Consider the following 20,568-nt stretch of genomic DNA (forward strand, 5'->3'; position numbering starts at 1 on the left):
AGATGATTCAGAACAACACAGTACACACTTAAAGGGGTACTCCGCCCCTAGACATCTTACCCCCCTATCCTAAGGAGGAGCGGCCGTGGTCCTTAAGATAGGGGATAAGATGTCTAGAGGCAGAGTACCCTTTAAGCTGCTGCAGAACATCATAACACCTCAGTTGTTGAAGAACATTATGAAACACACCTCAGCTGCTGCAGAACATTATAATATGCAACTGAGTTGTTGAAGGACATCATAATACACACCTCAGTAGCTGCAGAACATTAGCATATATGCCTCAGCTACAAACAAACATTATAATACACCCTTTAGCTGCTGCAGAACATCATAACACCTCAGTTGTTGCAGAAAAATATTATACATGCCTCAAATGTTGCAGAACATCATAATACACACCTCATCTGCTGCAGGACATCATAATACACACTTCATCTGCTGCAGGACATCATAATACACACTTCATCTGCTGCAGAAAAACATAAAACACACTTCAACTGCTGCAGAATATCATATTACGCACCTCAGCTGCTGCAGCACATCATAACACACATCTCAGCTGCTGCAGAACATCATAACACACACCTTCATAATAAACATCTCAGATGCTGCATATCACATTATATGCCTCAGATGCTGCAGAACATCATCATTTTCCTCGTGATTTCTGCCTCAGATTTGGAGCTTGTTTGCTGCTGATTTAGCCACAGTTTTGGCTCTAGATTAGCCCCATCCACTTGAGCCTATTCACATTGGGGCTTTTTGATGCAGAATATGTGCAGCAGGTCATGTTTTTTTTCCATAATGTGTATTTCATATTTAGAGTAGGGGAAGTAGTATACATAAATCATAATAGTAATAAAAATTTAAATATCTATTCCAATAGGTTTTGTGGATATTTACAATAATAAGTGTTTTTCCAGGAAATCCCTTTTGCAATATCCTTTATTAAGAAATGTTTCATTGCAATTTCCTTGAACCATGTACACAGTCCCCAGTGTCGTGCTATGATATGAGAGAGTTTGTCACATCACTAGGCTCTGTTCACATTACATGTATCCATTTGATACGTCTGTGGTGGCCCAGTATGGGAGGTGTTACCCCGTGCTCCTGCTGTCCTGTCAGGCAGCCTTCTTCAGTGTCCCCAAGGCCATATTTTACCATGTAAAGTGTTATAAAATGTAATGTTGCTTTAAGAGCTATACCATGTGATATGTCATGTCATTTTTACCCAAGAGGTGCCAGTGAGCAGTTGATCCCAAGAGTGACCTATGGGCTCCTTGCTAGTCTCCCCCATATAAGCCCTGGGTGGAGCTTCTCTCTTTGAGCTCTGATCTTCTGCTGAGGTCCAGTGCAGTCGCCTAGTGTGTGTGTCCAGAGTGTTGGAGACATCAAAGTCCAGTCCTGCAGCCACCATCAAGTCAAGTAAGCTAAAGTCACAGCTTTATGAGTCAAGTCAAGTCAAGTCAGTCAAGTCGGTCCCTGTCATCTGTCAAGTCAGCGTGGTCCGCATTCAATTGTCCAGTCCTACTACAAGTGCCAGCAAGCCCATAAGGTCTCTGTGTCACTGGTATGAACTGTATAGTCTTTACTGTCTACCCTCAGTAAAGCTACCGTTGTCCGTAACGTAACTTGGCGTCGGAGTCTTTATTGCCCCCGGGCCTAGCCCAGGATCCAGCGGTATACCTTCGGGTGGTTTTAGGCTAAACCACGCCCTGGCATCACAAATCAAGTGAGTTACTTGTACTTGTTAATGCCATTTGCCCCTGGGGTAACAACATCTGCCCTACACCACACACCTCGCCACCACAACTTTTGGCGTCACAAACAGGATACGGGTGTGCGCCTTATGCCACAAGTCCTCCCCCCTAGTCTGAACTTTGTCCAATATTGTCTTCAAAAACTGCATGCCGATGCGATTTAAGTCTGCGTCAAAAAGTGTACCGTACTTTGTCTATGAAATGTGTTTTACCCGAGAGGCTTGTGAAATAGAGAGGGAGGTGAAGAAAAATTTGTTGCCTGCTATTTGGAACAGTATGGAAGTCGTGAAAACCATGTGCAAGATCAGATCAGAAACTCTGTTACGTTGCCAAGTATTGCCTGTACCTGCAAGGGTTAAAGATGTGCCGGAGAAGTGCGTGAAAATGTCCTGCGCTGGTCAGCGTCCCGCCCCCGGGCGTGGAAACCATGTTGTTGTATCGATGCCGAAGTGGAACTGTGAAGAGCCGCCCTTTGTTCCCGGGGAGCGGAAGTCAGCTCTGCACCACTGAGGCACTTCCGTCCTGAAGTCATTTTCCCGAAGCCCTGCATAAAAGGAGCAGCACCGCCGGAACCTCTCAGTTTGCCAGAAGTCAGTAAGGCTAGGTTCAGACAACGGAATTTCCGACAGAAATTCAGTCGTAAAATTTCCATCAGAAATTTTGCTTGCTAAAATGTCTAGTGTAGTGAATGGTTTTCCGTTCACAAATTCACACTTCGGAATTTGTGAAGCGGAAAATCCGCTTAGTAAATCCGCTTAGAAATTTCCGCCTGAAGAAAGGCGGTGCTCTTTCTTCAGGCGGAATTCCTCGCGGAACACATTGCAGTCTATGGGAGACTGCAGTGTCCATGCGGTCCTAGCGCCGACTTATTCAGTCGGCGCAGGCGGAACTCAGAATCTCCGGGCCGAAATTTTCTGCCCGGAGATTCCGTAGTCTGAACCTAGCCTAAGAGGAGCAGAAAGGAGTAACTCACTTGGAGTGAAGATCCCTCAGCACTTCCAGACACATCAGAAGATAGAAAACACAAGCTTTTATTTTATCTTCTTAAAAAACATCAGGGTAGCAAATCATGTTAAAAACATGGACTGACACGTTTCGGCTGTGTAGCCTTTCTCAATGTCTCCTCAAGACAAATATATTATGCCAATAATTACACAAATGCATACAAAGCTCCTTTCTGTTGTGCACATCACTTTCTGTGTCATTCCTGAATTTAAAGGAGATCTTTAGTGCTCTGAACTTGATCCCCTATCCGAAGGATAGAGGATAAGTTTTAGATCGCTGGGGATCCGAGTGCTGGGGCCCCCGCGATCTACTGTACGGGGCCGCGGCAATGTACAGGAAAGGGGGCATTCCATCCCCGCATGACGCGGCAGCTGGCACACCCCTCCATGTATCTCTATGGGATTCATGGAGGGGCGTGCCGGCTGCCGCGGCATGTGGGGACGGAACGCCCCCTTTCCTGTACATTGCTGCGGCCCCATACAGGAGATCGCGGGGGGCCCAGCGCTCGGACCCCCCACGATCTAAAACTTAGCCCCAATCCGAAGGATAGGGGATAAAGTTCAGAGCACTACAGATCTCCTTTAAGCTCCATATTCACACTTACGTGATTGTGCGCATGCATTTTTTGTGTGAATATGGAGCTTAAATTCAGAATGTTTTTTCTTCCCATTAACCGCATGCACACAATCAAGTAAGTGTGAATATGGAGCTTAAATTCAGAAATGACACAGGAAGTGATGTGCACAACAGGGAAGAGCTTTGTATGCATTTGTGTATTTATTCGGCATAATATATTTGTCTTGAGATGACCTTGAGAAAGGCTACACAGCCGAAACGCGTCAGTCCATGATTTTAACATGATTTGCTACTCTTCTGCTAAGCTGAGGTTCAGTGCAGTCATACCTAGTGTGTGTGTCCAGAGTGTTAAAGACCTCAAAGTCCAGTCCTGCAGCCACCATCAAGTCAAGTAAGCTAAATTCAAAGCTTTATGTGTCAAGTCAAGTCAGTCCCTGTCATCTGTCAATTCAGCGTGGTCTGCATTTAATTAGCCAGTCCTACTACAAGTCCCAGCAAGCGCTTAAGGTCTCTGCGTCACTGGTCACCCCCTTGGGCACTGGCTGAACTGTACAGACTTTACAAACTGTCTACCCTCAGTAAAGCTACTGTTGTCCGTCGGAGTCTTTATTGCCCCCGGGCCTAGCCCAGGACCCAGTGGTATACCTTCGGGTGGTTACAGGCTAAACCACCCCCTGGCGTCACGAATACAAGGGGTTAATGCCATCTGCCCCTAGGGTAGTAACATCTGCCCTGCACCACACACCCCGCCACCACACGTCAAACATCTATAAGGCCCCATTTACCATGGCAGAAGAATAGGGGAGATATAGCAAAACCTGTGCAGAGCAAAAGTTGACCAGTTACCTATAGCAACCAATCAGATTTCTTCTTTCATTTCCCAGAGGCCTTTTAAAAAATAAAAGAAGCAATCTGATTGGTTGCTATAGGCAACTGCACCACTCTTCCTTTACACAGGTTTTGATAAATATTCCCCAATGTCCTTTTGGCATTATTTATGCTAATATACATTAATATACATTTGTACCTGTACAGGAAAAGTAGAATTGGTTGGAAATTATTTAATAAATATTAGATAATGGGTGAAGGGGTCTCATTTTGAATGGTCAAGATCTGATTGCTTTAATTCCCATTACAGCAAATATCATATATCTATCTATCTATCTATCTATCTATCTATCTATCTATATATATTATATCTATCTATCTATCTATCTATATATATATATACACACAGTGATCCCTCAACTTACAATCGCCTCAACATACAATAGTTTCAACATACAATGAATGGTTTTTTCTGGACCATTGTAACTTGAAACCAGACTCAACATACAATGCTATGGAATCTGCGAAACATGTCAATGGCTGGAAGAACCGACCAATCAGAAACCCTGTATTACTGAACTGCATGCACTGACTGGTGTCTGGTAGCGCCCCCTACAGTACAGGGAGGTATTACATGTTCTGTACTCTTTACCTGTGCCAGGGTTAGCTTCTCCTTTGGGCATCAGGTGAGGGCGGCTCCATTTTCCTTTTTTTTAGGACACTGTGTGTTCTGTACAGGACCCTGAAGAAGCTTCTGTCCTCTACATAGACCAGTGTCTCCCAAAGAGGTTGCCTCCAGCTGTTGCAAAACTACAACTCCCAGCATGCCCGGACAGCCTTTGGCTGTCCGGGCATGCTGGGAGTTGTAGTTTTGCAACAGCTGGAGGCACCCTGGTTGCGAAACACTGAAATAGAGAGTGATTTACAGCTCCCAGCAGATCCTTATTGCTTTTATATGTAAGGATTTTCTTTATCTATATTAGTTATCTACTTATTTATCTTTAATCCTCACTTTTTCCTATTTTTGGATGACATTTTGGAGGCTTCAGAACCAATTACCAGGCTTCCATAGAGTTATGGTCTCAACATACGATGGTTTCAACATACAATGCTTGCCCTGGAACCGATTAATATTGTAACTTGAGGGACCAGTATATATATATATATATATATATATATATATATATATATATATATATATATATATATATATATATATAATTTTAACAATAAAAGCAATTTTAAAAGGTTCCTCCAAACTAAAATAACGGGCAAACCGATCAGTGATATTATATATATATATATATATATATATATATATATATATATATATATATATATATTATTTTATTTTTTTACTTGTGTATATATATATATATATATATATATATTTTTTTTTTTTTTTTTATTTTATTTTTTTTTTACTTGTGTCTTTTCCTCTTCACTCTGTAATGTTTTATCTGTACCTGTAAAGAGCCATGTGAGGGCTTATTCTTAAAGGAAACGTTGTGCTTTATAATGTACATTTTAAGTTTGTAATATTTATTTTAATGTATAATTTATTGTTGAAATATAAAAAAAATTGAAAAGAATAATGAAATTGCCCAATTATGTGAGGATTTTTTTTTTTCCGTTTCTTCACAGGCTATAATAGATGTTCAGATGACTCCTTGCTACCAGAACAGCTGATTGGCACCCTGGTATTGTGTCAGGAGGGTGCCCAGAAAGAACTGCCCATTGTCATCCAACTCCCCAGATCAGTGTTTTCCAAACAGTGTGCCTCCAGCTGTTGCATGTAAAACTACAATTCATGGTGTGGAATGTGGATTATTGCAGCTTCTCTAGGAGCCGTATTTTTCTATCAGTAAATTTACTGACTGTGACTAGTGACTTTCCTAGTGTTTGAATGGTAGTAAGAGCCATAAATATTCAATGATGATTCAATTATTCAGCACTGGCATTATAAATTAATAGACTTCTGAACACAGACTCATTTCCCCTCTCTTATTTCTAGAATTAAAACTGGCATTGTACCATAGAAAGCGGTAAAATATTGTAAGTGTATACCGTTACTTTCTAACTGAGTGTAGGACCCCCACCTATTCTCAGAATGAGACCCAGGGTGCTTTGGTGCTGGGAAATACTGTGACTGGGCACAGCGCTACAATACTGGGCACTGACTGGGCACAGCGCTAACCTGTGTGGCCCCTTCCTTCCCAGGATAGGCAGTGTCCCAGATGTTACCGCACATCATAGTGTTACGCCATTTTATTTATCTTTTATTTTTATGGAATAACACTGCTCCAAAGAGGATCTCTCTCCTATATCATTATCACTATCGTTATTATTATTATATTTATTTATAATTTTTTATATTGCCAATCCTTGATATAACATGTCTGCCTTGTCACCAAAATGAATCCCTCTAGAGTTTAAAGGGGTACTCCGGCATAGAGATGAGCGAACTTACAGTAAATTCGATTCGTCACGAACTTCTCGGCTCGGCAGTTGATGACTTTTCCTGCATAAATTAGTTCAGCTTTCCGGTGCTCCGGTGGGCTGGAAAAGGTGGATACAGTCCTAGGAGACTCTTTCCTAGGACTGTATCCACCTTTTCCAGCCCACCGGAGCACCTGAAGGCTGAACTAATTAACCCAGGAAATGTCATCAACTGCCGAGCCGAGAAGTTTGTGACGAATCGAATTTACTGTAAGTTCGCTCATCTCTACTCCGGCACTAAGACATCTTATCCCCTATCCAAAGGATAGGGGATAAGAATCCAGGTTCACGGGGGCCCCGCTTCTGGGGACCCCCGTGATCTTGCACGCAGCACCCAGTTGGAATCAGTCCCCGGAGCGTGCTCCGGGGACTGATTCCAACGGGGTGCTGTGTGCAAGATCACGGGGGTCCCCAGTGATGGGCCCCCCGCGATCAGGCATCTTATCCCCTATTCTTTGGATAGGGGATAAGATGTCTTAGCGCCAGAGTACCCCTTTAAGGGTACACCACATATAGGAGAAAGGCTACAGATTTTCTGCACATAATTCCTGCAAGGGAAATCTGCAGCGTTTAAAGTATGAGCATCATGGATGATATGAGAAGAAATCTAATGTACATGGAAATTCACCTTCAAATGTACAGTAAATCAATTTTTACATTGTAAAATTGTTATGGGTTTAGTACGGATCTATTACTATTACTGAACTCCACAAAAATAGTCACAGGGTTGCAGATTTTGCAGTGGAAAAGTGGAAGCGCAGATACGCAACTGCGATTTGTTTAACCCCTTAAGGACCGGGGTTTTTTCCGTTTTTGCATTTTCGTTTTTTGCTCCTTGCCTTTAAAAAATCATAACTCTTTCAATTTTGCACCTAAAAATCCATATGATGGCTTATTTTTTGCGACACCAATTCTACTTTGTAATGACGTCAGTCATTTTGCCCAAAAATTTACGGTGAAACAGAAAAAAAAATCATTGTGCGACAAAATTGAAAAAAGAACGCTGTTTTGTAACTTTTGGGGGCTTCCGTTTCTACGTAGTACATTTTTCGGTAAAAATGACACCTTATCTTTATTCTGTAGGTCCATACGATTAAAATGATACCCTACTTATATAGGTTTGATTTTGTCGGACTTCTGGAAAAAATCATAACTTCATGCAGGAAAATTAATACGTTTAAAATTGTCATCTTCTGACCCCTATACCTTTTTTATTTTTCCGTGTATGGGGCGGTATGAGGGCTCATTTTTTGCGCCGTGATCTGAAATTTTTAACGGTACCATTTTTGCATTGATAGGACTTATTGATCGCTTTTTATTCATTTTTAAATGATATAAAAAGTGACCAAAAATGCACTATTTTGGACTTTGGAATTTTTTTGCGCGCGCCATTGACCGAGCGGTTTAATTAATGATATATTTTTATAATTCGGACATTTCCGCACGCGGTGATATCATATATGTTTATTTTTATTTACACTGTTTTTTTTTTTTTTTTTTTTTATTGGAAAAGGGGGGTGATTCAAACTTTTAATAGGGGAGGAGTTAAATGATCTTTATTCACTTTTTTTTGCAGTGTTATAGGTCCCATAGGGACCTATAACGCTGCACACACTGATCTTCTATGTTGATCACTGGTTTCTCATAAGAAACCAGTGATCGACGATTCTGCCGCATGACTGCTCATGCCTGGATCTCAGGCACTGAGCAGTCATTCGGCGATCGGACAGCGAGGAGGCAGGAAGGGGCCCTCCCGCTGTCCTGTCAGCTGTTCAGGATGCCGCGATTAGCCGCGGCTATCCCGAACAGCCCGACTGAGCTAGCCGGCCACTTTCGGTTTCGCTTTTATCCGCGCGGCTCAGCTCTGAGCGTGCGGCTAAAGGGTTAATAGCGTGCGGCGCCGCGATCAGTGCTGCGCGCTATTAGAGGCGGGTCCCGGCTTCACTATGACGCCGGGCCCGCCGTGATATGACGCGGGGTTACTGTGTAACCCCGCGTTATATCAGGAGAGCAGGACCAAGGGCGTACCTGTACGCCCTTGGTCCTTAAGGGGTTAAACACATTGGGGGGAGATTTATCAAAACCTGTCCAGAGGAAAAGTTGCTGAGTTGCCTATAGCAACCAATCAGATCGCTTCTTTCATTTTTCAGAGTCCTTTTCAAAAGTGAAAGAAGCGATCTGATTGGTTGCTATGGGCAACTCAGCAACTTTTCCTCTGGACAGGTTTTGATAAATCTCCCCCAATGATGTCATTTTTCACAGGACAGACCCATTTTTTTACCTTAATGACCAGGCTCTTTTTTTGTTTGTGTGTGTCTCTTTAAATGTTAATAACTTTAGAATGTTTTTTCTGAGCGGAGCGATTCTGAGATTGTTTTTTTGTGACATATTGCACATAAGTGGTGCATTTTTGTTGACACATGAAGCATTTTTTGTTAAAAACTCACAAATATTGTGAAAAACTGGAAAATTTCAGTCTTTTCATTATCCTTTTCCTGAGCTTAATTCTTTTTCCCCCTTTTTTTGTGTTATTATGTTCCGGCAGCCTTAACTTTTTAATTTTTTCATCTGACGCCATTGAGTGAGGGCTTATTTTTTGCGGGACAAGTTGTACTTTTTATTGGTAGAATTTTTGAGATAGACAGTACCCTTTTATCTTTTTTATTCCATTCGTATTAAAATTGGCAAATTTTGTTCTTATTTTTTATTTTATTTTTTTACGGTGTTCACCGTGTGGGATAATTTACAGTATAGCTTTATATTACATGTCATTACGAATATGGCCATACCTCATATGTATATGATTTTTTTTTTTTTTATGATACTATAGGGCATTTATTGGGAAAGGGGCACATTTTTTTTTTTTACTTCATACTTTTATTGAAAAACTTTTAATTTTTTTAACTTTTCACAGGTTATACTATGCTGCAATACATTTGTACTGCAGCACAGTATGACCTGATCACCTGCACACAGAAGAGTCTGTGTGATCCAGCATGTGGCTGGATCTCACAGGCTTCCGTAGCAGGCAGACAGGAGGTCATTAGCTGACCTCCTGCTGCCATAGTAACCAACGGCGACCCACGACCGTGTCGCAGCGCCGCCGTTGTTGAACAGGGGGAGCTCCCTCCCTCTGTCACCGGCGATCAGTGCTGCGGTCACATTGACCACAGCACTGAAGGGGTTAACTGTCAGAATGGGAGCTCCGCTCCTGATAGCTGTGGCGGGTGCCCAGTGATATGCGATCGCCAGCCCCAGCCGACGATCACCGCCCGCACGTTCACGGCACCGTGATCGGGAATGGACATATATATATATATATATATATATATATATATATATATGTCCACTTGCGTTAAGCCACGGGAAAGATGGACGCTTATATACGTCCATTTGCAGCAAGGTGTTAAGTATGAAAGAAGTGATCTGATTGGTTACTATGGGCAACTGCACCACTTTTCCTCTGCACAGGTTTAGATAAATCTCCCCCTAAGATTTTCTATGCACCAAAATTTGTAACAACATTTTTGCACCAAAAAACATTTGCAGATAGCCGATTTTGGTTTTGGTCCTGAGGAGCTGCGGATTTGTTGCAAAAAAAGGTTGTTGATGGATCTATGGAGTTTAATCAGTCAGCTGGTCACTACATTGGGTTCTTTTTTGAACATATATATATATATATATATATGCAGATAGGGTCAGGCTGCTCACCACTCTCGCGTTTGCTGCACTATCTCGTGCTGCGGACACCGGTACCGCTCCCGGCTTAGTAGAACTCTCACAGAAAAGAAAACGTCCGGCACTCGAGAAGATGCAGGTAAAACTTGTCAATGGCTTTATTCACACGCTTAGGCAGGACACAATCTGACGCGTTTCGCACCCTCAGGTGCTTAGTCTACGACTAAGCACCTGAGGGTGCGAAACGCGTCAGATTGTGTCCTGCCTAAGCGTGTGAATAAAGCCATTGACAAGTTTTACCTGCATCTTCTCGAGTGCCGGACGTTTTCTTTTCTGTGAGATATATATATATATATATATATATATATATATATATATATATATGGGCCATCAATGGGTCCATTAGGAGTACGCTGATGTGCACGTTGGCAACCTTTTTAGACTTGTTGGGGATGTATATTATGACTGTGAGGGGGAAGCATAAAGGGCACATTGCTTTAGTTATATTTCCTTCAAAGAAAGGTCAAAAAAAATATCTATGCTTTAGGCTGGCTTTCCTCTTTAGGTAAAAATGCCCCAAAAAAGGTCCAAATCCCAACATGGCATTTTTTTTTTTAGCAAAAAACACTATATTAGCCAAAAGTTAATAGGGAATTATGAAGCACCAAAAACACTTGGCATTGTTAACTTTACCTCTCATTTTTTCACACTTCTTTGGTGTTTTTTGGGTCGGGCCTTTTAAAAAATCGCAGCATGCTGAGACTATGGCGTTTAAATCGCAGCATGCTGAGACTATGGCGTTTAAATCGCAGCATGCTGAGACTATGGCGTTTAAATCGCAGCATGCTGAGACTATGGCGCTTAAATCGCAGCATGCTGAGACAATGGCATTTAAATCGCAGCATGCTGAGACTAGTCTATGGCCTTGTTTAGGGAAAAAAATGCAAAGAAAAACGTTATTTGGGTTCACACGTTCCAATTAAAAAATAAAAATCTTCAGTAAAAATTCTTGAGTCACATGATGAATGAATCCCCAACTGCATAACTTCAGGGGTCTTAGAAAGCTGGGTTAATGTCAATTTGGGATATGCAAAACAGATACTGTCGATAAACTTTTCTAAAGTTCTGAATAGCTATTCTGCCTAGTACACAAGGTGCCTAATAGGGGTCTGGGAAAGCTGGGTGTCCGTCCATATGTGAGCTGTAATAAAAGGCATCATCTAGCTGTAGCAAACACTGATACATAGAATTCTATTTAGAACAAATAAGAGACATTAATCATTTAGACGTTAACATAAAAGCTGCTTGAGATCCGACCCCGGTCAGCCATAGAGCAGTGTAGCAGAGCTGAGTGATGCGGTGACATTGGGGAAGGTTCCTGTACGTGATTCATCACATTAGACATTACCACACACTGCTGAGGTGACGTAACTCTACAGAACAGAGGAAGAGGGCTCAGTGCACACACAGCTCTGCTGCCTCACTACACCCGGATCACCCGACATGCGGCTCTCCGCCCTGCGCCCCCTGCTTGTGCCCCTCTACTGCGGGATCCTGTCTGTGGCTTCCCCGGGCATCACCTCCAACACGGCGGGTAAGTGTCCTCCAGTATACCGGCCCGCGCCCGCCTATATACCGCCCCTCTAGTATACAGCTCCCGTCCTCTAGTATACAGCTCCTAGTCCTCTAGTATACAGCTCCCCATCCTCCTGTATACAGCCCCCTCTAGTATACAGCTCCCGTCTCTAGTATACAGCTCCCCGTCCTCCTGTATACAGCCCCCTCTAGTATACAGCTCCCCGTCCTCTAGTATACAGCTCCCCGTCCTCTAGTATACAGCTCCTCGTCCTCCTGTATACAGCCCCCTCTAGTATACAGCTCCCCGTCCTCCTGTATACAGCTCCCCGTCCTCCTGTATACAGCCCCCTCTAGTATACAGCCCTGGGCACCGCGTCCTTGACGTGCAGGAGGTCAGTGACTGGTGTGTGCGCCATAGGATGCTGAGATACTACACCTGATACACTGTTTCCTCTGTGTACCCATGTATCTAATGCTGGGTGCTCATGCTGGGTTATACTGGGTGCCCATGTCTATCTATCTATTTCTCTCTCATATCTATCTATCTATAGCAACAGGAGAATACAGCAACACACTGCTAGCACAAAAATATAGATAAAACATGAGTATATAGATAGAACATGAGTATATAGATAAAACATGAGTATATAGATAGAACATGAGTATATAGATAGAACATGAGTATATAGATAAAACATGAGTATATAGATAGAACATGAGTATATAGATAGAACATGAGTATATAGATAGAACATGAAAAGCTATACAGCTATGGTGCAACAAATGAAAATATAAAATTATGAAGTTATGAAATAGTGAGGTACTTAGCTTACAATCTGGCTGCCAAATTGCAAGCTAAGTACCTCACTATTTCATAACTTCATAATTTTATATTTCCATTTGTTGCACCATAGCTGTATAGCTTTTCATGTTTTATCTATATACTCATGTTCTATCTATATACTCATGTTTTATCTATATATTTGTGCTAGCAGTGTGCTGCTGTATTCTCCTGTTGCTGTATATTTAGCCCAGCAGCCTGCACCTGTAAGCCAGGTCCATATAATAGTTTGGAATCAATAGTGCTGGCCAACTTATCCTTTGCTTATCTATCTATCTATCTATCAGATATCTAGCTTGAGAAAGGCTGCAATCGGGCAGCTGAAACGTCGCTTCTGATGTCAGGTCAATAAATTCTTTTTCACCGTATTTTTGGAGTGCTGCAGCATTTCTGTTTTTGGTGTGTATCTGATATCTATCTATATCATATCTATCTATCTCTCATATCTATCTATCTAATATCTATTTATCGCATATCCAGGGCCAGATCATCATTGGCGCCTGCAGCGGGCCCCGTGCCCACAGGGGGCCCCTGTCACATTCGGGACATCCCTGTGTCCCAAAAAATCTTTTCAGGACACAAGGATGTCGCTGTTACCTCTCTGCGGCCCGGGAGGTAACACACGCAGGGACATCAATGTGGGGGAAGTGTATTGCACCCCTAATGTGGGGAAACTCTACTGCACCACTAATGTGGGGGAAGTGTACTGCACCCCTAATGTGCAGGGACTTATACTGCACCCCTAATGTGCAGGGACTTATACTGCACACCTAATGTGTGTGTGTGTGTGGGGGGGGGGGGGGTTTCCCCTTTCCCCATCATAATGAACTGCTCCTGGGGGGTTTCCCCATCATAATGAACTGCTCCGGGGGGGGTTTCCCCATCATAATGAACTGCTCCGTCTTCCAGGCAGCCTTAATCTGGCCCTGCTCATATCTATCTATCTATGTCATATCTCTTTCTCTCTCATATCTATCTATCCATCTATCCATCTATCTATTTGGCATATAGCTAATATAATTATTCTACTCCTTGGTTGTAGTTTCTGCATTGGAGTGTTAGTTTTTATAAATATTTGGTCATATCTTATGTCCACGTTGTGGCTTTGTTCATATAACACTTGAGAATATAGAGACAGATAAAGGTAAATAACAATTGATCAGCTCTGTGTGTTGGGGGAAGGTAGAGGTCAGACTTTTGTCCTTCTACACCAGGCCCAGTCACTATCACAGCAGGTTTGTGTGCAAAAAAATTGCTAAGAGAGCACCAGCAAAGTGGTCTGTATACCTCTAAATAATATCATACAGTTACAGATGTGCCAGGTGCCATTTTTATCATTGGCGCTCTAAATCTGTCATAATTGTTTTCCACATAGTGCACTTTGGAAGGGGCAAGGACACCTGTCTTTGAGAGGAGTCCTTGCTCCTTCACATACTTTCCATGGCAACCTACAATATTAGCATGGAGACCTATGAAAATAGCATCAGAGAGCAAATGTTATCACTATACATATTGCCATCATACTATGTCCTGAATAAATCCCAGTACAACAAGGTCATTACTATATGGCTAAGTTTCCACTTGTTTTTTTTTTTTTTCCTGGCCCACAAAAATACCAGAGAAAACGCCAGAAAAAAAAAGGATGCAGTAGGGATGGAAAAAAAAAATATTTAACAAAATGTATTTGTTTTAGAACAAAATTTTTAATCATTTTCAAACCGGGACCAATTTATGTGGGCGGGCAGGGACCTAAAAAATTTAGCCAGCAATATTAAATATGTATAAATGGGCCATTTATTTGTAAAAATAATACATTTTTTATAATTAATTTTGTGAAAATGTTTATTGGTAATGTATTTTAATCATGTGTTTAATAAATTGTGTGTGTGTTTTTTTAAACTTTTTTTTAACCTTTTTTTCTTTCTTTCTTTTTTAATTTTTTTTAGGTAGTACTACTACTCCCAGCATGGAACATACAGTTCCATGATGGGAGTAGTAGTACTGGTACTAATAGACAGATCGTCCTGGGTGTCACTCCTGACACCTGATGCTATCGTCCTTTATATTGCAGAGATGCAGAGCGGCTCTCTACAGCGCTCACATCTCTGCTCTGTACTCCGGGCCGGCCAGTGATGTGAATAGAAATTCATCCGGCCAAGATAACTTCACATCACAGAGTACAGTGCAGGGGAGCGGAGAAGCGGCAGGATCGCAACGGCTGTCAGAAGTGACACCCGGGGAGATCTGTCTATTAGTACAGGAACCACTACTCCTGGCATGGAACAGTATGTTCCATGCTGAAGGAGTGGTACTACCAAAAAAAATTAAGTAAAAAAAAGTAAAAAACACACACAGTTTATTAAACACATAATTAAAATACATTACATTCACAACATTTATTATAAAAAATATATTTTTTAACAATTTACAGCCCCTTTCTACATTTTTAATATTGCCAGTTACATATTTAGGTCCCTGCCCGCCCACATAAATTGGTCCCAGTTTAAAAATCACTAAAAATTTAGTTGTAAAGAATATAAATTTCATTAAATCCACTTTTTTCCATCTCGACTGTATTTTTTTTTTTATTAAAAAATGTATCTCCATCCCTTTTTTGGATCGCTAAAGTCCAAAAAAGAATAAAAAACACCTGCAAAAAACGCCAACGTTAAAACCCAAATGGCGTTTTTCTTGGCGTTTTTTAATCCCGTAGACTTCAATGGGAGAAAAAGGCCATGATTTCTGTGAAAAAAAAACGCCATAGTCTCAACATGCTGCAATTTTGAAAAACTGCAAAGGAGCTTAAAAAAGCCAAAAGGATAAAAAAAAAAAAACACCAAACTGAAAAACGCAAAGTGGAAAAGGCATTTTGCGTTTTCCTATTGACTTGCAGCTATCATCTCTCCGCAACGTTTTTTCACCAAAAAACGCCATGGGGCAGATTTGGCGTTTTTCTTTGCATTTGTGCAAAAAAAAAAATTGGAAACTTAGCCTATAAAGGCCAAATAATGGCACACCACACCACTAAATATAATCAACGTACTCTTAGACAGACATTTATCAAGCGATTTAGTTAATTTTTTTTACTAAAAATGTCGCAAAAATGTTGCACCTGCGACTACGCAATTTTTTGTGCGACATTTTGACTGGAAAGCGAGAAAAGCAAGTTTTCCAAAACTTAACTACGTAGTAATAATTTTAAAATGGACTACGGGTAGTCTGGTATTTATTAACTGCGACAGTCGCAACTGTGCAAAAAAAAAAAAAAGGTAAAAACAAGGTTAAAAATTGACTAAATTTACTCCAGCTCAAACATGGTGCAGAAAAAGCTACTACCAAAGTAAAAAAGGAAAAATTGCTTACGTGAAAGAAAATTATCAACAGGCGGAAACCAGTTGATAAATAAGTCACACATAAGCAAAAAAAAAGTACTAAAAAAAGGAATACATAAGCAAACATTGATAAATGTCCCTCTAAGTGAATAAAACCCAGTATACAAAAGCCAACATTACTAATACTTCCACTACAAAAAGGGACTAATAATACAGCCACACCATGACCACCAGCCCATGACTAAATATAAACCACTATACACAGGCTAACATCACATCTATATAGGGGGACATTTATGAAAGGATTTACCCGTTTTTTCTTTTGTATAATCCTCGCAAAAAAGTTACTGGCACACAGTAGTTAGCTCTCCCATACAGTAGTTACCAAGTCCCCTTAACGACGAAGGACGTATATTTACGTCCTCCGCCAGCTCCCGCCATATGCCGCGGGGTCACGCGGTGTCCCCGCGTCATGTCAGGTCTGTCCCGGCGGCTATCAACGGCTGAGACCCGCGGCTAATACAGGACATCACTGATCGCGGTGATGTCCTGTATTAACCCTTCAGACGCGGGGATCAAAGCTGAAGTGAAAGTGAAAGTAACCCGGCTGCTCAGTCGGGCTGTTCGGGACCACCGCTGTGAAATCGCAGCATCCCGAACAGCTTACAGGACACCGGGAGGGCCCTTACCTGCCTCCTCGGTATCCGATCGACGAATGACTGCTCCGTGCCTGAGATCCAGGCAGGAGCAGTCAAGCGTCGATAACACTGATCACAGGCGTGTTAATACACGCCTGTGATCTGTGTAAGGCTGGGTCCACACTACGTTTTGTCCCATACGGGAGCGCATACGGCAGGAGGGAGCTAAAACCTCGCGCTCCCGTATGGGACCGTATGCGCTCCCGTATGCCATTCACTTCAATGAGCCGACCGGAGTGAAACGTTCGGTCCGGTCGGCTCATTTTTGCGCCGTATGCGCTTTTACAACCGGACCTAAAACCGAGGTCAACCACGGTTTTAGGTCCGGTTGTAAAAGCGCATACGGCGCAAAAATGAGCCGACCGGACCGAACGTTTCACTCCGGTCGGCTCATTGAAGTGAATGGCATACGGGAGCGCATACGGTCCCATACGGGAGCGCGAGGTTTTAGCTCCCTCCTGCCGTATGCGCTCCCGTATGGGACAAAACGTAGTGTGGACCCAGCCTAAGAGATCAGTGTGTGCAGTGTTATAGGTCCCTATGGGACCTATAACACTGCAAAAAAAAGTTTCAAAAAAAGTGTTAATAAAGGTCATTTAACCCCTTCTCTAATAAAAGTTTGAATCACCCCCCTTTTCCCATAAAAAAAATAAAACTGTGTAAATAAAAATAAACATATGTGGTATCGCCGCGTGTGTAAATGTCCGAACTATACAAAAATATTGTTAATTAAACCGCACGGTCAATGGCGTACGCGCAAAAAAATTCCAAAGTCCAAAGAAGCGTATTTTGTCACTTTTTATACCATTAAAAAATGAATAAAAAGTGATCAAAAAGTCCAATCAAAACAAAAATGGTACCGATAAAAACTTTAGATCGCAAAACACGGCGCTTCACGGCGCAAAAAATGAGTCCTCATAGCGCCCTGTACGTGGAAAAATAAAAAAAGTTATAGGGGTCAGAAGATGACATTTTTAAACGTATAAATTTTCCTGCATGTAGTTATGATTTTTTTCCAGAAGCAATACAAAATCAAACCGATATAAGTAGGGTATCATTTTAACCGTATGGACCTACAGAATAATGATAAGGTGTCATTTTTACCGAAAAATGCACTGCGTAGAAAAGGAAGCCCCCAAAATTTACAAAATGGTGTTTTTTCTTCGATTTTGTCACACAATAATTTTTTTTTCCGTTTCGCCGTGCATTTTTGGGTAAAATGACTAATGTCACTGCAAAGTAGAATTGGTGACGCAAAAAATAAGCCATAATATGGATTTTCAGGTGGAAAATTGAAAGGGTTATGATTTTAAAAAGGTAAGGAGGGAAAAACGAAAGTGCAAAAACTGAAAAACCCTGCGTCCTTAAGGGGTTAAAAGTATACCCACAAAGTAGTTGGCTCCCAGTAGTGTGCTTTCTCACAGTAGTTACCTTCCTTATAGTGTCCCCACATAGTAGTTACTTCCACTAATAGAACCCCCTTTGCACCAACCTGAGGTAAGAAAAAAACTTACCTTTCCTGTCTCCTATACTGGGGCCCCATTTGTACCTTATTAAAGGGGTACTCCGCTGCTCAGCATTTGGAACAAACTATTCTGATTGTGGAGCCAGCGCCGGGAGCTTCTGATGTCATAACCCCGCCCCTCGTGATGTCACACCCCGCCCCCTCAATGCAAGTCTATGGGAGGGGGTGTGGCGGCTGTCACACCCCCTCCAATAGACTTACATCGAGGGGTTGGGGTGTTACATCATGAGGGGGTCGGACTATGATGTCTCCTGGAATAGTTTGTTCCAAACGCTGAGCAGCGGAGTACCCCTTTAACCCCTCAAAGGCGTACTCCGCCCCTAGACATCTTATCCCCATCCAAAGGATAGGGGATAAGATGTCAGATCACCGGGGTCCCGCTGCTGCAGCACCCCGCTATCATTACTTCGCAGAGCGAGATCGCTCTGCACGTAATGACGGGCAAAACAGGGGCCGGAGCATCGTTACGCCACGGCTCCGCCCCTCGTGACGTCACGGCCCGCCCCCGTCAATACAAGTCTATGGGAGGGGGCGTGGCAGTCGTCACACCCCCTGCCATAGACTTGCATTAAGGGGACGGGCCGTGATGTCATGAGGGGCGGAGCCATGACGTCACGCTGCTCCGGCCCCTGTATCGCCAGTCATTACGCACAGAGCGAACTCACTCTGCGCAGTAATGATGGCGGGGTGCCGCAGCGGCGATCCCCGGGGTCCCCAGCAGCGGGATCGCGGCGATCTAACATCTTATCCCCTATCCTTTGGATAGGGGATAAGATGTCAGGGGCGGAGTACCCCTTTAAGGACACATGACGTACTGGAACGTCATGTGTCCGCTCCCGATCTATAAAGCGGGGCCATGGCGTGGCCCCGCGTCATAGCCGGTCGGGCCCGGCCTCTAACAACGGCCGGGACCCGTGGCTAATTGATCGCGGTGTCGCGCACTATTAACCCTTTAGACGCGGCGTTCAAAGTTGAACACCACTTCTAAAGTGAAAGTGAAAGTATGCCGGTTAGCTCAGTGGGCTGTTCGGGATAGCGATGGCGAAATCGCGGCATCCCGAACAGCTTACAGGACAGCGGGAGGGCCCCTACCGGTCTCCTCGCTGTCCGATCGCCAAATGACTGCTCAGTGCCTGAGATCCAGGCATGAGCAGTCAAGCGGCAGAATCATCGATCACTGGTTTCCTATGAGAAACCAGTGATCAATGTAATAGATGAGTGTGTGCAGTGTTATAGGTCCCTATGGGAGCAATAAGGCTAAGTTTCCACTTGTTTTTTTTTTTTTTTCTGGCAGTTTTTGGAGTACTGCCACTGCAGTTTTTGAGCCAAAGTCAGAAGTGGATCCGTAAGGGAGGAGAAGTCTAAGTCCTTCCTCTATATGTCCTATTCCTTTTGAATACACTTCTGGCTTTGGCTCAAAAACCTCAGTGGCAGTACTCCAAAAACTGCCAGAAAAAAAAAAAATGGAATCCTAGCCTAACACTGCAAAAAAAAAAAAGTGAAAAAAAAAAGTGAAGATCATTTAACCCCTTCCCTATTAAAAGTTTGAATCACCCCCCTTTTCCCATAAAAAAAACCCCAGTGTAAATAAAAATAAAAATAAACATATGTGGTATCGCCACGTGCGGAAATGTCCGAATTATAAAAATATATTGTTAATTAAAGCGCATGGTCAATGGCGTACACGTAAAAAAACTTCCAAAGTCCAAAATAGTGCCTTTTTGGTCACTTTTTATATCATGAAAAAATGAATAAAGTCCTATCAATGCAAAAATGATACTGCTAAAAACTTCAGATCACGGTGCAAAAAATGAGCCCTCATACCGCCCCATACGCGCAAAAATACAAAAGTTATAGGGGTCAGAAGATGACAATTTTAAACATATTAATTTTCCTGCATGAAGTTATGATTTTTTCCAGAAGTATGACAAAATCAAACCTATATAAGTAGGGTATCATTTTAATCGTATGGACCTACAGAATAAAGATAAGGTGTCATTTTTACCGAAAAATTTACTCTGTAGAAACAGAAGCCCCCAAAAGTTACAAAACAGCGGGTTTTTTTCCAATTTTGTCTCACAATGATTTTTTTCCCGTTTCGCCGTAGATTTTTGGGCAAAATGACTGACGTCATTACAAAGTAGAATTGGTGGCGCAAAAAAAAAGCCATTATATGGATTTTTTGGTGCAATAAAAGAGTTATGATTTTTTAAAGGCAAGGAAGAAAAAACTAAAATGCAAAAAC

At 42.3% G+C, this 20,568-nt stretch overlaps 1 protein-coding gene across 3 annotated transcripts in view; it reads left to right on the top strand.

Annotated features, from left to right (window-relative positions):
- Positions 1–11,707: 11,707 nt before the first annotated feature.
- The window catches only part of EMB (embigin), a 97,722-nt gene continuing 88,861 nt past the window's right edge, over positions 11,708–20,568 (top strand). For 2 of the 3 annotated variants that reach the window (XM_056542006.1, XM_056542001.1), the window contains exon 1: positions 11,708–11,943. In XM_056542006.1, coding sequence (XP_056397981.1) covers positions 11,853–11,943 — 91 coding nt within the window. In that variant the 5' untranslated portion in view covers positions 11,708–11,852. The remainder of the gene's footprint in view (positions 11,944–20,568) is intronic. The other variant, XM_056541993.1, reaches the window with a different exon arrangement.

The sequence above is a fragment of the Hyla sarda genome, chromosome 1 (genome assembly GCF_029499605.1).
Source record: "Hyla sarda isolate aHylSar1 chromosome 1, aHylSar1.hap1, whole genome shotgun sequence".
Classification (NCBI taxonomy): Eukaryota; Metazoa; Chordata; class Amphibia; order Anura; family Hylidae; genus Hyla; species Hyla sarda.